Source organism: Tachyglossus aculeatus, chromosome 1 (genome assembly GCF_015852505.1).
Source record: "Tachyglossus aculeatus isolate mTacAcu1 chromosome 1, mTacAcu1.pri, whole genome shotgun sequence".
Lineage (NCBI taxonomy): Eukaryota > Metazoa > Chordata > Mammalia > Monotremata > Tachyglossidae > Tachyglossus > Tachyglossus aculeatus.
This window is the reverse complement of record NC_052066.1, coordinates 24,765,346-24,786,888: the sequence shown is the minus strand read 5'-3', so window position 1 is coordinate 24,786,888 and position 21,543 is coordinate 24,765,346. Positions and strand designations below refer to the sequence as shown.

Genomic DNA, 21,543 nt, shown 5'->3' with positions numbered 1-21,543 from the left:
CTTCTCTGGGCCTCAGTGAACCTCATCTGGAAAACGGGGCTCGAGACTGTGAGCCCCATGTGGGACAGGGACTGTGTCCAAGCCAATTTGCTTGAATCCACCCCAGCGCTTAGTACAGGGCCTGGCACAAAGCACTTCCCAAACGCCATCGTTATTATTATCCTCTTGGGACAATGAGCACTTGTAAATAGTTTGAGAAACCGGGTTTCACCCCCAGGGTCACATCAGGAGCACTTACCCTGAGAAAAGAAGGGACGATGAGCTCTACTGGCATTGCCCTTTTCTTCTCCACTAAGGGGCAAGACCAGTAAAGCGGAGGAGATTCGGGGGGGAATCAGCAAGGGACCCCTGTTATTCATTTACTTTCTTCCACTAAGGAGTAGAAATAAAGGGAAATGGGTTGACAAGCTGCTGCCCCGGGAACTATTCCTAAATTGCCTTTCCTCCCTTTCTTTCCGATGAGCGTTGTTATCCTCTGTCTTCCTTGATGATCCTTTCTTGGGCCAGACTTTCCCCAGCTGCTCATACGTTCAATGATATTGATTAAAACGAGGGTGTCAAGGGCAGAGCCGTGGGAACTCAGCAACTGGGGCAATGACCGGAATGGCAGGAGTTAAAGTGTTTTCTATCTGCTGAAAATGCCCCGGTTTCCAAAGTGGCTATTATATTCAGTTCGTAAAATACAGGGATTCAGTTTGTACATTTGAAGATGATCCTTTTTCCTTCCCAGGGAAACTTATTTCAATTCACTATGTTTTTTAATTAAAAAAAAAAACCCTTTAGCTAATTCCAAATGCCACTGTGCTCATCACTTTCTATCCTTTTTTCCATCCATCTTTTCAAAGAGCTATTAGCGAGTGACGGTTAACTGGCCTGAGACAGCCAGCACCGCTCAGTGAATAGGTGTTGGGAGATCTTATAGACTGTGAGCCCACTGTTGGGTAGGGACCGTCTCTATGTGTTGCCAACTTGTACTTCCCAAACGCTTAGTACAGTGCTCTGCACACAGTAAGCGCTCAATAAATACGATTGAATGAATTGAATGAATTCACTTATTTAATTGTATTTATTGAGCGCTTACTGTGTGCAGAGCACTGTACTAAAGCGCGTGGGAAAATACGATACAGTAATAAAGAGAGACAATCCCTGCCCACAACAAGTTCACAGTCTGGAAGGGGGTGGGGAGACAGACATCCATACAAGTAAACAGACATCAAATATAAATAAAATGACAGATATATACATAAGTGCAGTGGGGCGGGGGGTGGGGAGAGCAAAGGGAGTGAGTCAGAGTGACGCAGAAGGGAGTGGGAGATGAGGAAAAATGGGGCTTAGTCTGGGAAGGCCTCTTGGAGGAGATGGGCCTTCGGTAAGGCTTTGAAAAGGGGGAGAGTGTTTGGCGGATTTGAGGAGGGAGGGCGTTCCAGGACAGAGGTAGGACGTGGGCCGGGGGTCAATCAATCAATCAATCAATCAATCAATCGCATTTATTGAGCGCTTACTGTGTGCAGAGCACTGTACTAAGCGCTTGGGAAGTACAAGTTGGCAACATATAGAGACAGTCCCTACCCAACAGTGGGCTCACAGTCTAAAAGGGGGAGACAGAGAACAAAACCAAACATACTACCAAAATAAAATAAATAGAATTGATATGTACAAGTAAAATAAATAAATAAAGAGAGTAATAAATATGTACAAACACAGCGGGACAGGCGAGAACGAGGCCCAGTGAGGAGGTTAGCGGTGGCAGAGGAGCGGAGGGTGCGGGCTGGGCTGAAGAAGGAGAGAAGGGAGGTGAGGTAGAGGAGGGCAAAGTGATGGACAGCTTTAAAGCCAATGGTGAGGAAAGTAGCCAAACTAGCTCTCTTCCTCCCTTCAAAGCTCTACTAAGAGCTCACCTCCTCCAGAAGGCCTTCCCAGACTGAGCCCCCCCTTTTCCTCTGCTCCCCTCCCCGTCCCCTTCGCCCCACCTCCCTCCCTCTGCCCTACCGCCTTCCCCTCCCACAGCACTTGTGTATATTTGTACATATTTATTACTCTATTTTATTAATGACGTGTAGATAGCTATAATTCTATTTATCTATTTTGATGGTATTGACACTTGTTTACTTGTTTTGCTGTCTGTCTCCCCCTTCTAGAACATGAGCCAGTTGTTGGGTAGGGACTGTCTCTGTTGCTGAACTGTACTTTCCAAGCGCTTAGTACAGTGCTCTGCACATAGTAAGCGCTCAATAAATACAACTGAATGAATGAATACTTTTGTAAATGAGTAATGAACACCTTTTTCCGTCTTGAGCAGATTTTTCTGGAAGCAGCGTGGCGTAGGGAAAAGAACATGGGCTTGGGAATCACAGAACCTAGATCATCATCATCATCATCATCATCATCAATCATATTTATTGAGCGCTTACTATGTGCACAGCACTGTACTAAGCGCTTGGGAAGTACAAATTGGCAACATCTAGAGACAGTCCCTACCCAACAGTGGGCTCGCAGTCTAAAAGGGGGAGACGGAGAACAAAACCAAACATACTAACAAAATAAAATAAATAGAATAAGATATGCACAAGGGCTCTGGCACACAGTAAGCACTCAATAAATCATCATCAATCGTATTTATTGAGCGCTTACTATGTGCAGAGCACTGTACTAAGCGCTTGGGAAGTACAAATTGGCAACATCTGCCACCTACCTATGTGAGACGCTGGGTAAATCACTTCCTTTCTCTGTGCCTCAGTTACCTCATCTGGAAAATGGGGACTGAGACAGGGGGCCCCATATGGGACAGGGACTGTATCTAACCTGATTTGCCTGTATCCACCCGAGCGCTTTAGTACAGTGCCCGACACGTAGTAAGCACTTAACAAATACTATTAAAAAAAGACACGGACCGAGTCCAAAATGATTAGCTCGTATCTACCCCAGTGCTTAGTACATTGCCTGGCATCTAGTAAGTGCTTAGCAAATGCCATGAAAAATGATTAAAAATCTAAAACCCATCATCATACACCTCTTCGTTGTGGGCAGGGAATGTGTCTGCCAACTCTGATGCATCACACTCTCTCACAGTGAGCACTCGATAAATACCACTGGTTGACTGAGCAACTCTGAGAGGTCAGTGTTGTGAGCCACAATCATTTTTATTTATTATGGAATTCACTCATTGATTGATTCAATCGGATTTATTGAGCACTTACTACGTGCAGAGCACTATACTAAGCTCTTGGGAAGTACAAGAAGCAGCATGGCTCAGTGGAAAGAGCCCGGGCTTTGGAGTCAGCGGTCATGGGTTCAAATCCCGGCTCCGCCAACCGTCGGCTGTGTGACTTTGGGCAAGTCACTTCACTTCTCTGTGCCTCCGTTACCTAATCTGTAAAATGGGGATTAATACTGTGAGCCCGCCGTGGGATCACCTTGTAACCTCCCCGGCGCTTAGAACAGTGCTTTGCACATAGTAAACGCTTAATAAATGCTATTATTATTATTATTATTACAAATCAGCAACATATAGAGACAGTCCCTTCCCAACAACAGGCTCCCAGTCTAGAAACAAGCGCTTACTATGTGCCAAGCACTGTTCTAAGCACTAGGGTAGAAACAAGGTAATCAGGTTGTCCCACGTGGGGCTCACAATCTTCAACCCCACTTTCCAGATGAGGTAACTGAGGCCAGGTTGTCCCACATGGGGCTCACAGTCTTCATCCCCATTTTCCAGATGAAGTAACCGAGGCCCAGAGAAGTTAAGCGGCTTGCCCAAGACGACACGGCAGACAAGTGGCGGGGCCAGGATTAGAACCCATGTCCTCTGACTCCCAAGCCTGGGCTGTTTTATACTAAGCTCTTAGGAAATACAAGAAGCAGCATGGCTCAGTGGAAAGAGCCCGGGCTTTGGAGTCAGAGGTCATGGGTTCAAATCTAAGCCACTAAGCCACCCTGCATAATGGCGGGTGGGAAGGTGGCGGTGGTGGTAGCAGGGAGGGAATTTTATTCCTGCCCTGGTCGCCTAATTCCAGGTTGGGGATTCTCCCCCTCTTTTTTCTTATTTTTTTTTTCCAGGAACGACAGCCTGAAGTGGTAGAGTGCTCTGCACACAGTAAGCGCTCCACAAATACAATTGAATTAATGGTAGGATGACGTTAACACCATTTTCAATAAGCGTTCTCCTTTGCAAGCTTCTCTAGCTGCTCCGCTGCCCAACTTCATATTTACGGTGTGGCAAAGATTGTGAATCAAAGTGTCCTGGATTGACCCACACGTATCATGGGTTTGAATCGCGGCTCCGCCACTTGTCAGCTGTGTGACCTTGGGCAAGCCACTTAACTTCTCTGAGCCTCAGTTCCCTCATCTGTAAAATGGGGATGAAGACTGTGAGCCCCACGTGGGACAACCTGATCACCTCGTATTCCCCCTGGGCGCTTAGAACAGTGCTTTGCACATAGTAAGCGCTTAACAAATACCATTATTATTTATTTTATTACTTATTACCATGACATAATTTTGCTCTTGGCATTTCCTGACTCCTTCATATCTACCTTTTCCCTCTCTGATTTCCCAAGCACGGTTCTGGATTCTCTGTGCCTCAGTTACCTCATCTGTAAAATGGGGATGAAGACTGTGAGCCCCACGTGGGACAACCTGATCACCTTGTATTCCCCCCCGGTGCTTAGAACAGTGCTTTGCACATAGTAAGCGCTTAACAAATACCATTATTATTTATTTTATCATTTATTATCATGACATAATTTTGCTCTTGGCATTTCCTGACTCTTTCATATCTACCTTTTCCCTCTCTGATTTCCCATGCACGGTTCTGGATTCTCTGTGCCTCAGGTACCTCATCTGTAAAATGGGGATGAAGACTGTGAACCCCATGGGGGACAACCTGATCACCTTGTATTCTCCCCCAGCGCTTAGAACAGTGCTTTGCACATAGTAAGCGCTTAACAAATACCATTATTATTTATTTTATTACTTATTACCATGACATAATTTTGCTCTTGGCATTTCCTGACTCTTTCATATCTACCTTTTCCCTCTCTGATTTCCCAAGCACGGTTCTGGATTCTCTGTGCCTCAGTTACCTCATCTGTAAAATGGGGATGAAGACTGTGAGCCCCACATGGGACAACCTGATCACCTTGTATTCCCCCCCGGTGCTTAGAACAGTGCTTTGCACATAGTAAGCGCTTAACAAATACCATTATTATTTATTTTATCATTTATTATCATGACATAATTTTGCCCTTGGCATTTCCTGAGTCTTTCATATCCACCTTTTCCCTCTCTGATTTCCCATGCACGGTTCTGGATTCTCTGTGCCTCAGGTACCTCATCTGTAAAATGGGGATGAAGACTGTGAGCCCCCCGTGGGACAACCTGATCACCTTGTATTCTCCCCCAGAACTTAGAACAGTGCTTTGCACATAGTAAGCGCTTAACAAATACCATTATTCTTTATTTTATTATTTATTATCATGACATAATTTTGCTCTTGGCATTTCCTGACTCGTTCATATCTACCTTTTCCCTCTCTGATTTCCCATGCACTGTTCTGGATTCTCTGTGCCTCAAGTACCTCATCTGTAAAATGGGGATAAAGACTGTGAGCCCCACATGGGACAACCTGATCGTATTCCCCCCCGGCGCTTAGAACAGTGCTTTGCACATAGTAAGCGCTTAACAAATACCATTATTATTTATTTTATTATTTATTATCATGACATAATTTTGCTCTTGGCATTTCCTGACTCTTTCACATCTACCTTTTCCCTCTCTGATTTCCCATGCACGGTTCTGGATTCTCTAGAAAGAGCTCCCCTCTTCTATGATACTTACACAGCACAAGAGAAGCAGCGTGGCTCAGTGGAAAGAGCCCGGGCTTTGGAGTCAGAGGTCTTGGGTTCAAATCCCGGCTCTGCCAATTGTCAGCTGTGTGATTTTGGGCAAGTCACTTAATTTCTCTGTGCCTCAGATACCTCATCTGTAAAATGGGGATTAAGACTGCGAGCCCCCCGTGGGACAACCTGATCACCTTGTAACCTCCCCAGTGCTTAGAACAGTGCTTCGCACATAGTAAGCACTTAATAAATGCCATTATCATCATCATCATCATCATCACAAGCTGCGAGCAGGCAGACCTAATCACAAAGCACGCTGAGGAATGAGACAACAAACCGCTCACATAATTCATAGCACTAGGTGCAAATGGCCAGCCTGAGGCCATCGGAGTCCTTCAACCAGGAGAAGCGGCCAAAGTGCAAAAGCCTGGGAATCAGAGGACCCGGGTTCTAATCCCAGCTCTGCCGCTCGTCTGCTGTGTGACCACGGGCAGGTCACTTCATTTCGCTGTGCCTCAGTTATCCCATCTGTCAAATGGAAGCCCGTGAGGCCCAAGTGGCAACAGCTATAATTCCATTTGTTCAGGTGGTTTTGACACCTGTCTACGTGCTTTGTTTCGTTGTCGGTCTCCCCCTTCTAGACTGTGAGCCCACTGTTGGGTAGGGACTGTCTCTATACGTTGCCAACTTGGACTTCCCAAGCGCTTAGTACAGTGCTCTGCACACAGTAAGCGCTCAATAAATATGATTGATTGATTCATTGATTGGGTAGGGACCGTCTGTAGATGTTGCCGACTTGTACTTCCCAAGCGCTTAGTACAGTGCTCCGCACACAGTAAGCGCTCAATAAATACGATTGAATGAATGAATGAAGTGTGCCGAGCACTGCATTAAGCACTTGGGAGAGTACAATATAACAACAGACCCATTCCCTGCCTGCAATGAGCCTACAGTCTAGAGCTGCCAGGCTTCCCAGGGGTCTTCCCGGACTTGGCGCCTCCCCTCTCTTCCTCTCCCCCCACCCCAACAACTGGTGTTCATTCATTCATTCATTCAATCACATTTATTGAGCGCTTACTGTGTGCAGAGCACTGTACTAAGCGCTTGGGAAGTACAATTTGGCAACATATAGAGACAGTCCCTACCCAACAGTGGGCTCACAGTCTAGAAGGGGGAGACAGAGAACAAAACCAAACATATTAACAAAATGAAATAAATAGAATAAATATGTACAAGTAAAATAGAGTAATAAATATGTACAAACATATATACATATATACAGGTGCTGTGAGGAGGGGAAGGAGGTAAGGCTGGGGGATGGGGAGGGGGAGGAGGGGGAGATGAAGGAGGGGGCTCAGTGTGGGAAGGCCTCCTGGAGGAGGTGAGCTCTCAGTAGGGCTTTGAAGGGAATTGGTGTTGGTGTTGATACCTCAGAGTAGACACTGGGAGAAGGAAACCGAAAGCCAGTCTGGGAACTAGGGGGAGAGTAGGGGGGGTTAAATTTAAATTGAAGACTGTAGAAGCAGTGTGGCATAATGGTTAGAGCACGGGATGAGCCCACTGTTGGGTAGGGACCGTCTCTATATGTTGCCAACTTGGACTTCCCAAGCACTTAGGACAGTGCTCTGCACACACAGTAAGTGCTCAATAAATACGATTGATTGATTGATTGAGTCAGAAGGTCATGGATTCTAATCCTGGTTCCACCGCTTGTCGGCTGCGTGACCTTGGGCAAGTCACTTCACTTCTCTGGGCCTCAGTTACCTCATCTGGAAAATTCATTCATTCAATCGTATTTACTGAGCACTTACAGTGTGCACAGCACTGTACTAGGCGCTTGGGAAGTAAAAGTTGGCTACATCTAGAGACGGTCCCTACCCAACAACGGGCTCACAGTCTAGAAGGGGGAAAATGGGGACTGAGACTGTGAGCCCCATGTCCAACCCAATTTGCTTGTATCCACCCCAGCGCTTAGTACAGTGCCTGGCGTGTAGTAGGAGCTTAACAAATACCATTATTATCATTATGATGCTCCTTGTGGGCTGGGATGATGCCTACTAATTCTGTTGGATTCTACTTTCCCAAGTGCTTAGGACAGTGCTCTGCACACAGTAGTGCTCATTCAATACCACTGTTTGATCGATTTACTAAGCATGGCCCCACAAGGAGCAGTGAATAATAATAATAATAATAATAATGATGGCATTTATTAAGTGCTTCCTATGTGCAAAGCACTGTTCTTTCTAAGCGCTGGGGAGGTTACAAGGTGATCAGGTCGTCCCACAGGGGGCTCACAGTCTTAATCCCCATTTTACAGATGAGGTCACTGAGGCCCAGAGAAGTGAAGTGACTTGCCCAAAGTCACACAGCTGACAACTGGCAGAGCCGGGATTTGAACCCATGACCTCTGATTCATTCATTCATTCATTCATTCAATCATATTTATTGAGTGCTTACTGTGTGCAGAGCACTGTACTAAGCGCTTGGGAAGTCCAAGTTGGTAACATCTAGAGATGGTCCCTACCCAACAGTGGGCTCACAGTCTAGAAGGGGGAGACAGACAACAAAACAAAGCATATTAATAAAATAAAACTCCAAAGACCGGGCTCTTTCCACTGGGCCACGGAGAGAAGAGTCAGAAAATTGTTTCCTCACAGGGATTAAGACCCCTTAACATCACTGTTTTTTATTCATTCATTCATTCAATCGTATTTATTGAGCGCTTACTGTGTGCAGAGCACTGTACTAAGCGCTTGGGAAGTACAAGTTGACAACATATAGAGACGGTCCCTACCCGACAACGGGCTCACAGTGTAGGAGGGGGAGACAGACAACAAAACAAAACATATTAACAAAATAAAACTCCAAAGCCCGGGCTCTTTCCACCGGGTCACGGAGTGAAGAGTCAGAAAATTGTTTCCTCACAGGGATTAAGACCCCTTAACATCACTATTTTTTACTCATTCATTCATTCAATTGTATTTATTGAGTGCTTACTGTGTGCAGAGCACTGTACTAAGCACTTGGGAAGTACAAGTTGACAACACATAGAGACGGTCCCTACCCGACAACGGGCTCACAGTCTAGGAGGGGGAGACGGACAACAAAACAAAACACATCGACAGGTGTCAAAGTCGGCAGAACAAACAGAATTAAAGCTAAATGCGCATCAATTAATAAAATGAATAGAACTGTAAATATGTACAAGTAAAATAAATAGAGTGATAAATCTGTACAAATACCAACATCTTGGTGAGGTATAGTAGCCTGTTCACCAGACTGATCTCGGCCAAATAATAATACTAATAATAATCATGATGATGGCATTTGTTAATCAAACGTATTTATTGAGCGCTTACTGTGTGCAGAGCACTGTACTAAGCGCTTGGGAAGTCCAAGTTGCCAACATATAGAGATGGTCCCTACCCAACAGTGGGCTCACAGTCTAAACGACTGTTAAGCGCTTACTATGTGCAAAGCACTGTTCTAATCCCCCTCCTCCCCCAACTTTTACCTCCTACCCCTCCCCACAGCACCTGCTTAGATGTTTGTACAGATTTATTCCTCCATTTACTTATTTTACCAGGACGTATTTATTCTATGTCTTTCATTTGGTTAATATGCTTTGTTCTGTTGTCTGTCTGTTGTCTGTTTTGTTTTTATGGTATCTGTTAAGCGCTTACTATGTCCAGGCACTGTAGTAAGCAATCAATCAATCAATCGTATTTATTGAGCGCTTACTGTGTGCAGAGCACTGTACTAAGCGCTTGGGAAGTACAAGTTGGTAACATATAGAGACGGTCCCTACCCAACAGTGGGCTCACAGTCTAGAAGGGGGAGACAGAGAACAAAACCAAACATATTAACAAAATAAAACAAGTAGAATAAATATGCAGAAGTAAAATAAATAGAGTAATAAAGCAATCGTATTTATTGAGCGCTTACTGTGTGCAGAGCACTGGAATAGACACAAGTCAATCAGGGTGGACACAGTCCACGTCCCTGGGGTCGCGACAGGGGTCTGGGGGGTTTGTGGGAGGGGCGATTCCAGGGGGAAGGAAGGGCATGAGCAGGGATCGCTGATGGCAGAGAAAAGAATGGGGCAGAGTGAGCTGTTTAGCTCGTTACCTCGTAATAATAATAATAATAATAATAATAATAATAATAATAATAATGATAATAATAATAATGTTGGCATTTGTTAAGCGCTTACTATGTGCAAAGCACCGTTCTAAGCGCTTGGGGGGATACAAAGTGATCGGGTTGCCCCACGTGGGGCTCACAGTCTTAATCCCCATTTTACAGATGAGGTAACTGAAGCTCAGAGAAGTTAAGTGACTTGCCCAAGGTCACACAGCAGGCATGTGGAGGAGCCGCGATTCGAACCCATGACCTCTGACTCCAAAGCCCGGGCTCTTTCCACTGAGCCACGGGGATGAAGACTGTGAGCCCCCTGGGGGACATGGACTGGGACCAATAATAATAATAATAATAACAATAATAATGGCATTTATTAAGCACTTACTATGTGCAAAGCACTGTTCTAAGCGCTGGGGAGGTTACAAGGTGATCAGGTTGTCCCATGTGGGGCTCACAGTTTTAATCCCCATTTTACAGATGAGGTAACTGAGGCACAGAGAACTTAAGTGACTTGCCCAAAGTCATACAGCTGACAATTGGTGGAGCCGGGATTCAAACCCATGACCTCTGACTCCAAAGCCCGGGCTCTTTCCACTGAGCCACGCTGCTTCTCTAATCTGACTTGCTTGTATCTACCCCAGCATCTAGCACAGTGCCTGGCACATAGTAAGCGCTCAACAAATATCATTAAAAGGAAGAAGGGGGAGTGCCAGCTGGGGTGTACTGGGAGAAGAGAGTGGAATGAACAGGACTTCAGCAAACTGATACAACGCAATCAATCAATCAATCGTATTTATTGAGTGCTTACTGTGTGCAGAGCACTGTACTAAGCGCTTGGGAAGTACAAGTTGGCAACATATAGAGACAGTCCCTACCCAACAGTGGGCTCACAGTCATTACAGAAGGGCAATTTCTGCAAATTGGAACTATATTACTATGTGGAGAGACAGTTTGAGTGTGCAATTACACAATTTCTAGACTGTGTGCCCGCTGCTGGGTAGGGACCGTCTCTATATGTGATCTTTCTCATGAGAAAGATCATGAGAAGCAGCGTGGGTCATCGGAAAGAGCCCGGGCTTTGGAGTCAGAGGTCATGGGTTCAAATCCCGGCCTGCCAATTGTCAGCTGTGTGACTTTGGGCAACTCACTTCACTTCTCTGGGCCTCAGTTACCTCATCTGTAAAATGGGGATGAAGACTGTGCGCCCCCGTGGGACAACCTGATCACCTTGTAACCTCCCCAGTGCTTAGAACAGTGCTTTGCACATAGTAAGCGCTTAATAAATAATAATAATAATAATAATAATAATAATGGCATTTGTTAATAACTTACTATGTGCAAAGCACTGTTCTAAGCGCTGGAGAGGTTACAAGGTTGTCCCACAGGGGGCACACAGTTTTAATCCCCATTTTACAGATGAGGTAACTGAGGCACAAAGAATAATAACATCTAGACTGTGAAACCACTGTTGGGTAGGGACCGTCTCTATATGCTGCCAACTTCTACTTCTCAAGCGCTCAGTACAGTGCTCTGCACACAGTAAGCACTCAATAAATACGACTGGATGAATGAATAATAATAATAATAATGGCATTTGTTAAGCACTTACTATGTGCAAAGCACTGTTGTAAGCGCTGGGGAGGTTGCAAGTTTGTCCCACGGGGGGCTCACAGTCTTAATCCCCATTCTACAGATGAATAAATGCTATTATTATTATCATTATGTTGCCAACTTGTACTTTCCAAACGCTTAGTACAGTGCTCTGCACACAGTAAGTGCTCAATAAATAAATACGATTGAATGAACCCATATTTTTTTTTTTTAAATACGCATACTTTCCTGTCTTCAATAATCAGAACTCCTCCAAAACGAAGCATATTTCCCACATTTGAATCTGAGATTCCCGGCCCGCTGTTACCGCAGCCTAAAAATAGACACAGTAATCTCTTTCCCTGCTTCACCTGTCACAGGCCATCTGTACACCAAAGTGATCTATGAGAAAGATGCACGGAGGGAGACCAAGAGTTCAGAAACTTAATAAAATTTTAAGAGCCAAGATGAATTTGAAGGAACGAGCCACAACTAGCTACGAGACGCCACCGGGCCAGTCGGGACGGGACCTCTGATCATCGGGAGGGGAAAAAAAAAATGAATCCCCCATTAATGTAATCCTTAACGACGCTAATCGAAGCGGCTTCATTTTGAAATCGATCTAAGGCGGCGTTGGAGCCGGCTCTTTGTGCCGTGACTAGACGGTGAGCCCACTGTTGGGTAGGGACCGTCTCTATATGTTGCCAACTTGGACTTCCCAAGCGCTTAGTACAGTGCTCTGCACACAGTGAGTGCTCAATAAATATGATTGATTGATTGATGATTGTGGCAGTGAGGGCACGGGGCAGGACTTAGAAGCAGCATGGCAACATGAGTGGGTCGAGCCCGGGCCTGGGAGTGAAAACAGTAGCCTGAGCCACGGTGGGTTTCTGGTGGATGCCGTCGTCGGTCGGTGGTCTCCCACTGACGGCCTCCCGACAGACCTGGGAGGGCACGGACGCTGTGCTGCTCCCTGGGAGCATGGTCAGGCTGACCTGTGAGGGCTGCTAACCCATAATAATAATAATAACGATGGCATTTGTTCGTTCATTCATTCATTTTTTAAATGGCATTTATTAAGCGCTTACTACATGCAAAGCACTGTTCTAAGCGCTGGGGAGGTTACAAGGTGATCAGGTTGTCCCACAGGGGGCTCACAGTCTTCATCCCCATTTTACAGATGAGGGAACTGAGGCCCCGAGAAGTTAAGTGACCTGCCCAAAGTCACACAGCTGACAGTTGGCGGAGCTGGGATTTGAACCCAAGACCTCTGACTCCAAAGCCTATGCTCTTTCCATTGAGCCACACTACTTCTCCATTCATTCATTCATTCAATCGTATTTATTGAGCACTACAGTGTGCAGAGCACTGTACTAAACACTTGGGAAGTACAAGTTGGCAACATACAGAGACGGTCCCTACCCAACAATGGGCTCACAGTCTAGAAGGGGGAGACACACAACAAAATATGCAGACAGGTGTCAAAATTGTCAGAACAAATAGAATTACAGCTATATGCACATCATTAACAAAATAAATAGAATAGTAAATATGTACAAGTAAAATAAATAGAGTAATAAATCTGTACAAATATATATACAAGTGTTGTGGGGAGGGGAAGGAGGTAGGGAGGGGGGGTTGGGGAGGAGGAGAGGATAAAGGGGGTTCAGTGTGAGAAGGCCTCCTGGAGGAGGTGAGCTCTCAGTAGGGCTTTGAAGGGAGGAAGAGAGCTAGCTTGGCGGATGTGTGGAGGGAGGGCATTCCAGGCCCGGGGGAGGACTTGGGCCCGGGTTCGACGGCGGGACGGGCGAGAACGAGGCACGGTGAGGAGGTGAGCGGTGGCAGAGGAGCGGAGGGTGCGGGCTGGGCTGGAGAAGGAAAGAAGGGAGGTGAGGTAGGAGGGGGAGAGGTGATGGACAGCCTTGAGGCTGAGAGTGAGGAGTTTTTGCTTGATTCGAAGGTTGACAGGCAGCCACTGGAGATTTTTGAGGAGGGGAGTGACGTGCCCAGAGCATTTCCACACAAAGATGATCCAGGCAGCAGAGTGAAGTATAGACTGAAGTATTTGTTAAGCGCTTACTATGTGGCAAGCACTGTTCTAAGAGCTGGGGAGGTTACAAGGTGATCAGGTTGTCCCAGATGTCCCAGGTTTTCCAGATGAGGTAACAGGCACAGAGAAGTTAAGTGATTTGCCCAAAGTCACACAGCTGACAATTGGCAGAGCTGGGATTTGAACCCTTTAAACCCATTAAACTACCCTAGCACTTAGAACAGTACCTGGCATATAGTAAATACTTAATACCATTAAAAAAAACAACCAATCTCCCTCCCTATGGCAGCCTTACAGTCTAGAGGGGGAGACAGACGTTAATATAAATCAATACTTTATAACATGTAATTAATATATATATATATATGAATCAAGCAGACAAGTTAGCAGCACCACTTTCCAGGCAGTTTGCAAAGCACAGCTGAAGGAATATCGCTCCAATTTTTTTCAGGATGGCTCCACCAGTGAGCTTCCATTTAGGGGGTGGGTGTTGGCTTTGTGCCCCTCAAGAAACACCCTTGCCACAAAATATATTCATAACAACTGGGGTATTTGTTAAGCTCTTACTGTGTTCCTAACACCGGACTAAGGGCTGGGCTGGATGTCAGATAATTAGATCCCACAAGGGGCTGACAGTCCAAATCAAAGAGGGACAAGAGGGACTGACTTCCCATTTTGCAGATGAAGGAACTGAGGCCCAGATAATTCAACTGACTTGTGTTTCAAAACAGATCTGTATCAAAGAAAGAATTGCACCACTTCTTCAACATCTTCAAAGCGTTTATGAGATCACATTTCCTTTAGGAAGCCTTCTTTCCCTCTCTCTCACGTGTCACACATTTACGAACAGAATCATTCATTCATTCAATTGTATTTATTGAGCGCTTACTGTGAGCAGAGCAATGTCACATTTCCTTTAGGAAATCTTCTTTCTCTCTCACGTGTCGCACACTTACTAATCCAACATAATCATTCATTCATTCATTCAATCGTATTTATTGAGCGCTTACTGTGAGCAGAGCAATGTCACATTTCCTTTAGGAAGCCTTCTTTCTCTCTCTCTCTCACGTGTCGCACACTTACTAATACAACAATCATTCATTCATTCATTCAAACGTATTTATTGAGCACTTACTGTGAGCAGAGCAATGTACTAAGCGCTTGGAAAGTACAATTCGGCAACAGATAGAGACAATCCCTACCCAAAAACGGGCTCACAGTCTAGAAGGGTGACACAGTCTCTGCCCCAAACAGGGCTCAATCTTAATCTCCATTATACAGATAAGGCGACTGAGTCCCACAGTAATAATAATAATAACAATGATAGCATTTATTAAGCACTTACTATGTGCAAAGCACTGTTCTAAGCACTGGGGAGTTTACAATGTGATCAGGTTATCCCACGTGGGGCTCATAGTCTTAATCCTCATTTTACAGATGAGGGAACTGTGGTGCACAGAAGTGAAGTGACTTGCCCAAAGTCACACAGCTGACAACTGCCAGAGCCGGGATTTGAACCCATGACCTCTGACTCCAAAGCCTGGGCACTTTCCACTGAACCACACTACTTCTCTATGTTGGTATTTGTTGGTATGATAATAATACCAACCTTGGCTTCACAGGCTCCGTCCTCTCCTGGTTCTCCTCTTATCTCTCCGGCCGTTCACGTTCATTCTCAGTCTCTTTTGCAGGCTCCTCCTCCCTCTCCCATCCCCTTACTGTGGGGGTTCCTCAAGGTTCGGTTCTCGGTCCCCTTCTGTTCTCGATCTACACGCACTCCCTCGGTGACCTCATTCACTCCCATGGCTTCAACTATCATCTCTACGCTGATGACACCCAAATCTACATCTCTGCCCCTGCTCTCCCTCCCTCCCTCCAGGCTCGCATCTCCTCTTGCCTTCAGGACATCTCCATCTGGATGTCCGCCCGCCACCTAAAGCTCAACATGTCGAAAACTGAGCTCCTTGTCTTCCCTCCCAAACCTTGTCCTCTCCCTAACTTTCCCATCTCTGTTGACGGCACTACCATCCTTCCCGTCTCACAAGCCCGCAAGCTTGGTGTCGTCCTCGACTCCGCTCTCTCATTCACCCCTCACATCCAAGCCGTCACCAAAACCTGCCGGTCTCAGCTCTGCAGCATTGCCAAGATCCGCCCTTTCCTCTCCATCCAAACCGCTACCCTGCTCGTTCAATCTCTCATCCTATCCCAACTGGATTACTGCATCAGCCTTCTCTCTGATCTCCCATCCTCCTGTCTCTCCCCACTTCAATCCATACTTCATGCTGCTGCCCGGATTGTCTTTGTCCAGAAACGCCCTGGGCATGTTACTCCCCTCCTCAAAAATCTCCAGAGGCTACCAATCAATCTGCGCATCAGGCAGAAACTCCTCCCCCTGGGCTTCCAGGCTGTCCATCCCCTCGCCCCCTCCTACCTCACCTCCCTTCTCTCCTTCTCCAGCCCAGCCCGCAACCTCCGCTCCTCTGCCGCCGCTAACCTCCTCACCGTTAGGCCTCGTTCTCACCTGTCCCGCCATCGTCCCCCAGCCCACGTCCTCCCCCTGGCCCGGAATGCCCTCCCTCCGCACATCCGCCAAGCTAGCTCTCTTCCTCCCTTCAAAGCCCTACTGAGAGCTCACCTCCTCCAGGAGGCCTTCCCAGATTGAGTCCCCTCCTTCCTCTACCCCTCCTCATCCCCCCGCCTTACTTCCTCCCCCTCCCCACAGCACCTGTATATATGTTTGTACAGATTTATTACTCTATTTATTTTACTTGTACGTGTTTACAATTCTATTTATTTTGTTAATGATGTGCATCTAGCTTTACTTCTATTTGTTCTGATGACTTGACACCTGCCCACATGTTTTGTTTTGTTGTCTGTCTCCCCCTTCCAGACTGTGAGCCCGCTGCTGGGTCGGGACCGTCTCTCAATGTTGCCGACCTGTACTTCCCAAGTGCTTAGTACAGTGCTCTGCACACAGTAAGCGCTCAATAAATACAATTGAATGAATGAATGAATGAATGAATCCTTTAAGTATTTTAATACTCATGCCCATGTGCTTAGTACAGCACCTGGAACACAGTAGGTGCTTAACAAATACCACAATTATTATTATTATTACTATTATTACTGTGTCCAACCTGATCCAACCTGTGTGCTCTGCACACAGTAAGCGCTCAATAAATACAATTGAATGAACGAATGATCAGCTTGTATCCACCACGGTGCTTAATACAGTGCCTGGCACATAGTAGTTAACTTAAAAAAGCACCACATTAAAAACAACAACAATAACAACGGGAAGCAAAGAAGCATGTTGGGGAATAGTGGCTGAAGAGAACAGATCTATACGGTGGCGGGAGAGCCTTGAAATCTTGAGTTATTAGACCGACCTAAGTACTGACATCCTTGGCAACCCTCAGCTAGGCAACGAGCCAAGAGTCCTTCGGCTGGCTCGGGCCAGCCTGAGGCCTCAGCAATGGCAAATACAGAAAGCAGCATGGCCTATAAGCGCTTAGTACAGTGCTCTGCACACAGTAAGCACTCAATAAATACGATTGAATGAATGAATGAATAGTGGACAGATCCCAGGCCTGGGGGTCAGAAGCACCTGGGTTCTAATCCCGACTCCGCCACTTTCATTCATGCATTCAATCGTATTTATTGAGCGCTTCCTGTGTGCACAGCACTGTATCAAGCGCTTGGGAAGTACAAGTTGGCAACATACAGAGCCGGTCCCTACCCAACAACGAGCTCACAGTCTGACGGATGTGAGACCATGGGCGTGTCACTTTAATCAATCAATCGTATTTATTGAGCGCTTACTGTGTGCAGAGCACTGTACTAAGCGCTTGGGAAGTACAAGTTGGCAACATATAGAGACAGTCCCTACCCAACAGTGGGCTCACAGTCTATACTTCTCTGGGCCTCAGTTCCCTCGTCGATAAATTGAGGATTGAGACTGCGAGCCCCATGAGGGCCAGAGATGGTGTCCAATCTGACTGTCTTGTATCTACCCCAACACTTAGAACCACGCCTGCCACAGAAAAAGCACTTAATACTATTCTTGGAGAAGCAGCGTGGCTCAGTGGAAAGAGCCCGGGCTTTGGAGTCAGAGGTCATGGGTTCAAATCCCGGCTCCTCCAATTGTCAGCTGTGTGACTTTGGGCAAGTCACTTCACTTCTCTAAGCCTCAGTTCCCTCATCTGTAAAATGGGGATGAAGACTGTGAGCCCCCGGTGGGATAACCTGATTACCTTGTAACCTCCCCAGCGCTAAGAACAGTGCTTTGCACATAGTAAGTGCTTAATAAATGCCATTATTATGATTATTATGAATAACAAATACTCAGATCTTTGATTGACCTAACCCAATTCTAGCTGCAAGCCTCGGCTGAGTCCTCGAGGGTTTCTCCAACCCAGTATGAATGCAGGAATGCAACAAACGGCATTTGAGGTCACCCTGAGTCTTTGCTGATACGGCAACTAACGTCTAAACCATAGAGCCACCCGCATGCGCCTTTGCCCCCAATGGCTCCCTCCCTTTCCGGGTGACGCTGTCGACTCCTGTGTTGCTCATTCATTCATTCATTCAATCGTATTTATTGAGCGCTTACTGTGTGCAGAGCACTGTACTAAGCGCTTGGGAAGTACAAGTTGGCAACACATAGAGACGGGCCCTACCCAACAGTGGGCTCCCAGTCTAGAAGACTAGTCTAGCCTAGTACGCGCTTAACAAATACCATTATTATCATTATTGCTATTATTACTGAGTGCTAGGGAGAGAACACTACAACAGTGCTTTGCACATAGTATTTTTACTCTATTTATTTATTTATTTTACTTGTACCTACCTATTCTATTTATTTTATTTTGTTAGTATGTTTGGTTTTGTTCTCTGTCTCCCCCTTCTAGACTGTGAGCCCACTGACGGGTCTCTATATGTTGCCAGCTTGTACTTCCCAAGCGCTTAGTACAGGGCTCTGCACACAGTAAGCGCTCAATACATATGATTGATTGATTGATAGTAAGCACTCAATAAATCCGACTGAATGAATGAATGAACAATAAACGGACGCTCCACGTTGTTCATTCCTCATTCCAACGTGAAACTTACAATGGGTTGGAATTTCTACACCGAACCCTCTCCCCCACACCAACGGTGCCGGCCAAAATCTCATTTCTTGCCGTTTCCGCGAGTGAATTGGCTTCGATGAGCCGGGCGAAGCCCCGACGGAGATAGCTACCTGCATTGCACTTTTTCCCAGCCTCACCACCTCGAACAGTGTGACGGGCTCCCCTTCTCCGTTCTGCTGAGGGTGCCCATTGGCTCTTCCGCGACCAGCTCCTCTCACTCCGGCCTCCGACCGGCTCTTCTCCCCTGGAGATTTCCGAGGTTTCTTATTTGCAGACTGGAGAGAGAGAAGAGCGGGCGATTAAGAATTTTGGACCGTGAGTCGTTAAGCGAAATGTGACCATTAGCCTGAGCGACGTGTTCTTAAACCGACACCCTTCCCTTTCAGGGGGTTTGCAGGAAAAAAATGAATCGCCCCCCCCCTTTGTTTTTTTGCACAACTAGAGGCATATATCTTAGAGACTGTTTTTTCCCCCCACTTCAGATGACGACATGAGTATTTTACATTTTAGAACACTTCAGCGGTTCAACGAATTGGGGGTTGTGGAGGCTGGGGGGCTAATAGGAGAAAGAAGCAAGGAGAAAAACTAGTTTTCTTAAGGGCGTGGCACAGTACGTGGTTTGATTTCATTAGATAGCAAATCAAACAGAATGTCACTAAAATTTCTCTAGATGAAAACCTGTTTTTGTGTTTTGACTAACAGAAATTAGTTTTTTCCCCCCACTTCAGCTGACGACATGACTGTTTTACGTTTTAGAACACTTCAGCTGTTCAAGGAGTTGGGGGTTGAGGAGGTTGGGGGGCTAATGGGAGAAAGAAGCAAGGAGAAAATCTGGTTTTCCTAAGGGCATGGCACAGTACGTGGTTTTACTTCATTAGAAAGCAAATCAAATAGAATGTCACTAAAGTTTCTCTAGATGAAAACCTGTTTTTGTGTTTTGACTAATAGAAATTATGTATATATATTTGTATATATTCATTACTCCATTTATTTATTTATTTTACTTGTACATATCTATTGTATTTATTTTATTTTGTTAGTATGTTTGGTTTTGTTCTCTGTCTCCCCCTTCTAGACTGTGAGCCCACTGTTGGGTAGGGACCGTCTCTATATGTTGCCAACTTGTACTTCCCAAGTGCTTATTACAATGCTCTGCACACAGTAAGCGCTCAATAAATACGATTGATTGATTGGTTTTTTTCCCCCACTTCAGCTGACGACATGAGTATTTTACATTTTAGAGCACTTCAGTGGTTCAAGGAATTGGGGGTTGAGGAGGTTGGGGGGCTAATAGGAGAAAGAAGCAAGGAGAAAATCTGGTTTTCTTAAGGGCGTGGCACAGTACGTGGCCTTATTTCATTAGAAAGCAAATCAAAATAGAATGTCACTAAAATTTCTCTAGATGAAAACCTGTTTTTGTGTTTTGACTAATAGAAATTGGTTTTTTTCCTCCACTTCAGCTGATGACATGACTATTTTACGTTTTAGAACACTTCAGCGGTTCAAGGAATTGGGGGTTGAGGAGGTTGGGGGGCTAATAGGAGAAAGAAGCAAGGAAAAATCTGGTTTTCTTAAGGGCGTGGCACAGTACGCGGTTTGATTTCATTAGAAAGCAAATCAAATAGAATGTCACTAAAATTTCTCTAGATGAAAACCTGTTTTTGTGTTTTGATTAATAGAAATTATGTATATATGTTTGTATATATTTATTACTCTATTTATTTATTTATTTTACTTGTACATATCTATTGTATTTATTTTATTTTGTTCGTATGTTTGGTTTTGTTCTCTGTCTCCCCCTTCTAGAATGTGAGCCCACTGTTGGGTAGGGACCGTCTCTATATGTTGCCAACTTGTACTTCCCAAGCGCTTAGTACAATGTTGTGCACACAGTAAGCGCTCAATAAATACGATTGATTGACTGATTGGTTGGTTTTTTTCCCCCACTTCAGCTGACGACATGAGTATTTTACATTTTAGAACACTTCAGTGGTTCAAGGAATTGGGGGTTGAGGAGGTTGGGGGGGCTAATAGGAGAAAGAAGCAAGGAGAAAATCTGGTTTTCTTAAGGGCGTGGCACAGTACGTGGTTTGATTTCATTAGAAAGCAAATCAAATAGAATGTCACTAAAATTTCTCTAGATGAAAACCTGCTTTTGTGTTTTGACTAATAGAAATTATTTTTTTCCCCCCACTTCAGCTGACAACATGACTATTTTACGTTTTAGAACACTTCAGCGGTTCAAGGAATTGGGGGTTGAGGAGGTTGGGGGGGCTAATAGGAGAAAGAAGCAAGGAGAAAATCTGGTTTTCATCATCATCATCAATCGTATTTATTGAGCGCTTACTATGTGCAGAGCACTGTACTAAGCGCTTGGGAAGTACAAATTGGCAATATATAGAGACAGTCCCTACCCAACAGTGGGCTCACAGTCTAAAAGGGGTTTTCTTAAGGCCGTGGCACAGTATGTGGCTTTATTTCATTAGAAAGCAAATCAAATAGAATGTCACTAAAGTTCCTCTAGATGAAAACCTGTTTTTGTGCTTTGACTAATAGAAATTGTTTTTTTTCCCCCACTTCAGCTGAGGACATGACTATTTTACATTTTACAACACTTCAGCGGTTCAAAGAATTGGGGGCTGAGGAAGTTGGGGGGCTAATAGGAGAAAGAAGCAAGGAGAAAATCTGGTTTTCTTAAGGGCGTGGCACAGTACGTGGTTTGATTTCATTAGAAAGCAAATCAAATAGAATGTCACTAAAATTTGTCTAGATGAAAACCTGTTTTTGTGTTTTG

At 45.3% G+C, this 21,543-nt stretch overlaps 1 protein-coding gene across 1 annotated transcript in view; it reads right to left on the bottom strand.

Moving 5' to 3' along the window:
* Window positions 1-21,543, bottom strand: part of STAG1 (stromal antigen 1) — a 463,433-nt gene that overhangs the window by 239,104 nt on the left and 202,786 nt on the right. Inside the window, exon 4 of the mRNA XM_038759978.1 lies at window positions 18,860-19,024. Within this exon, the coding sequence (XP_038615906.1) occupies window positions 18,860-19,024 (165 nt within the window). The remainder of the gene's footprint in view (window positions 1-18,859; window positions 19,025-21,543) is intronic.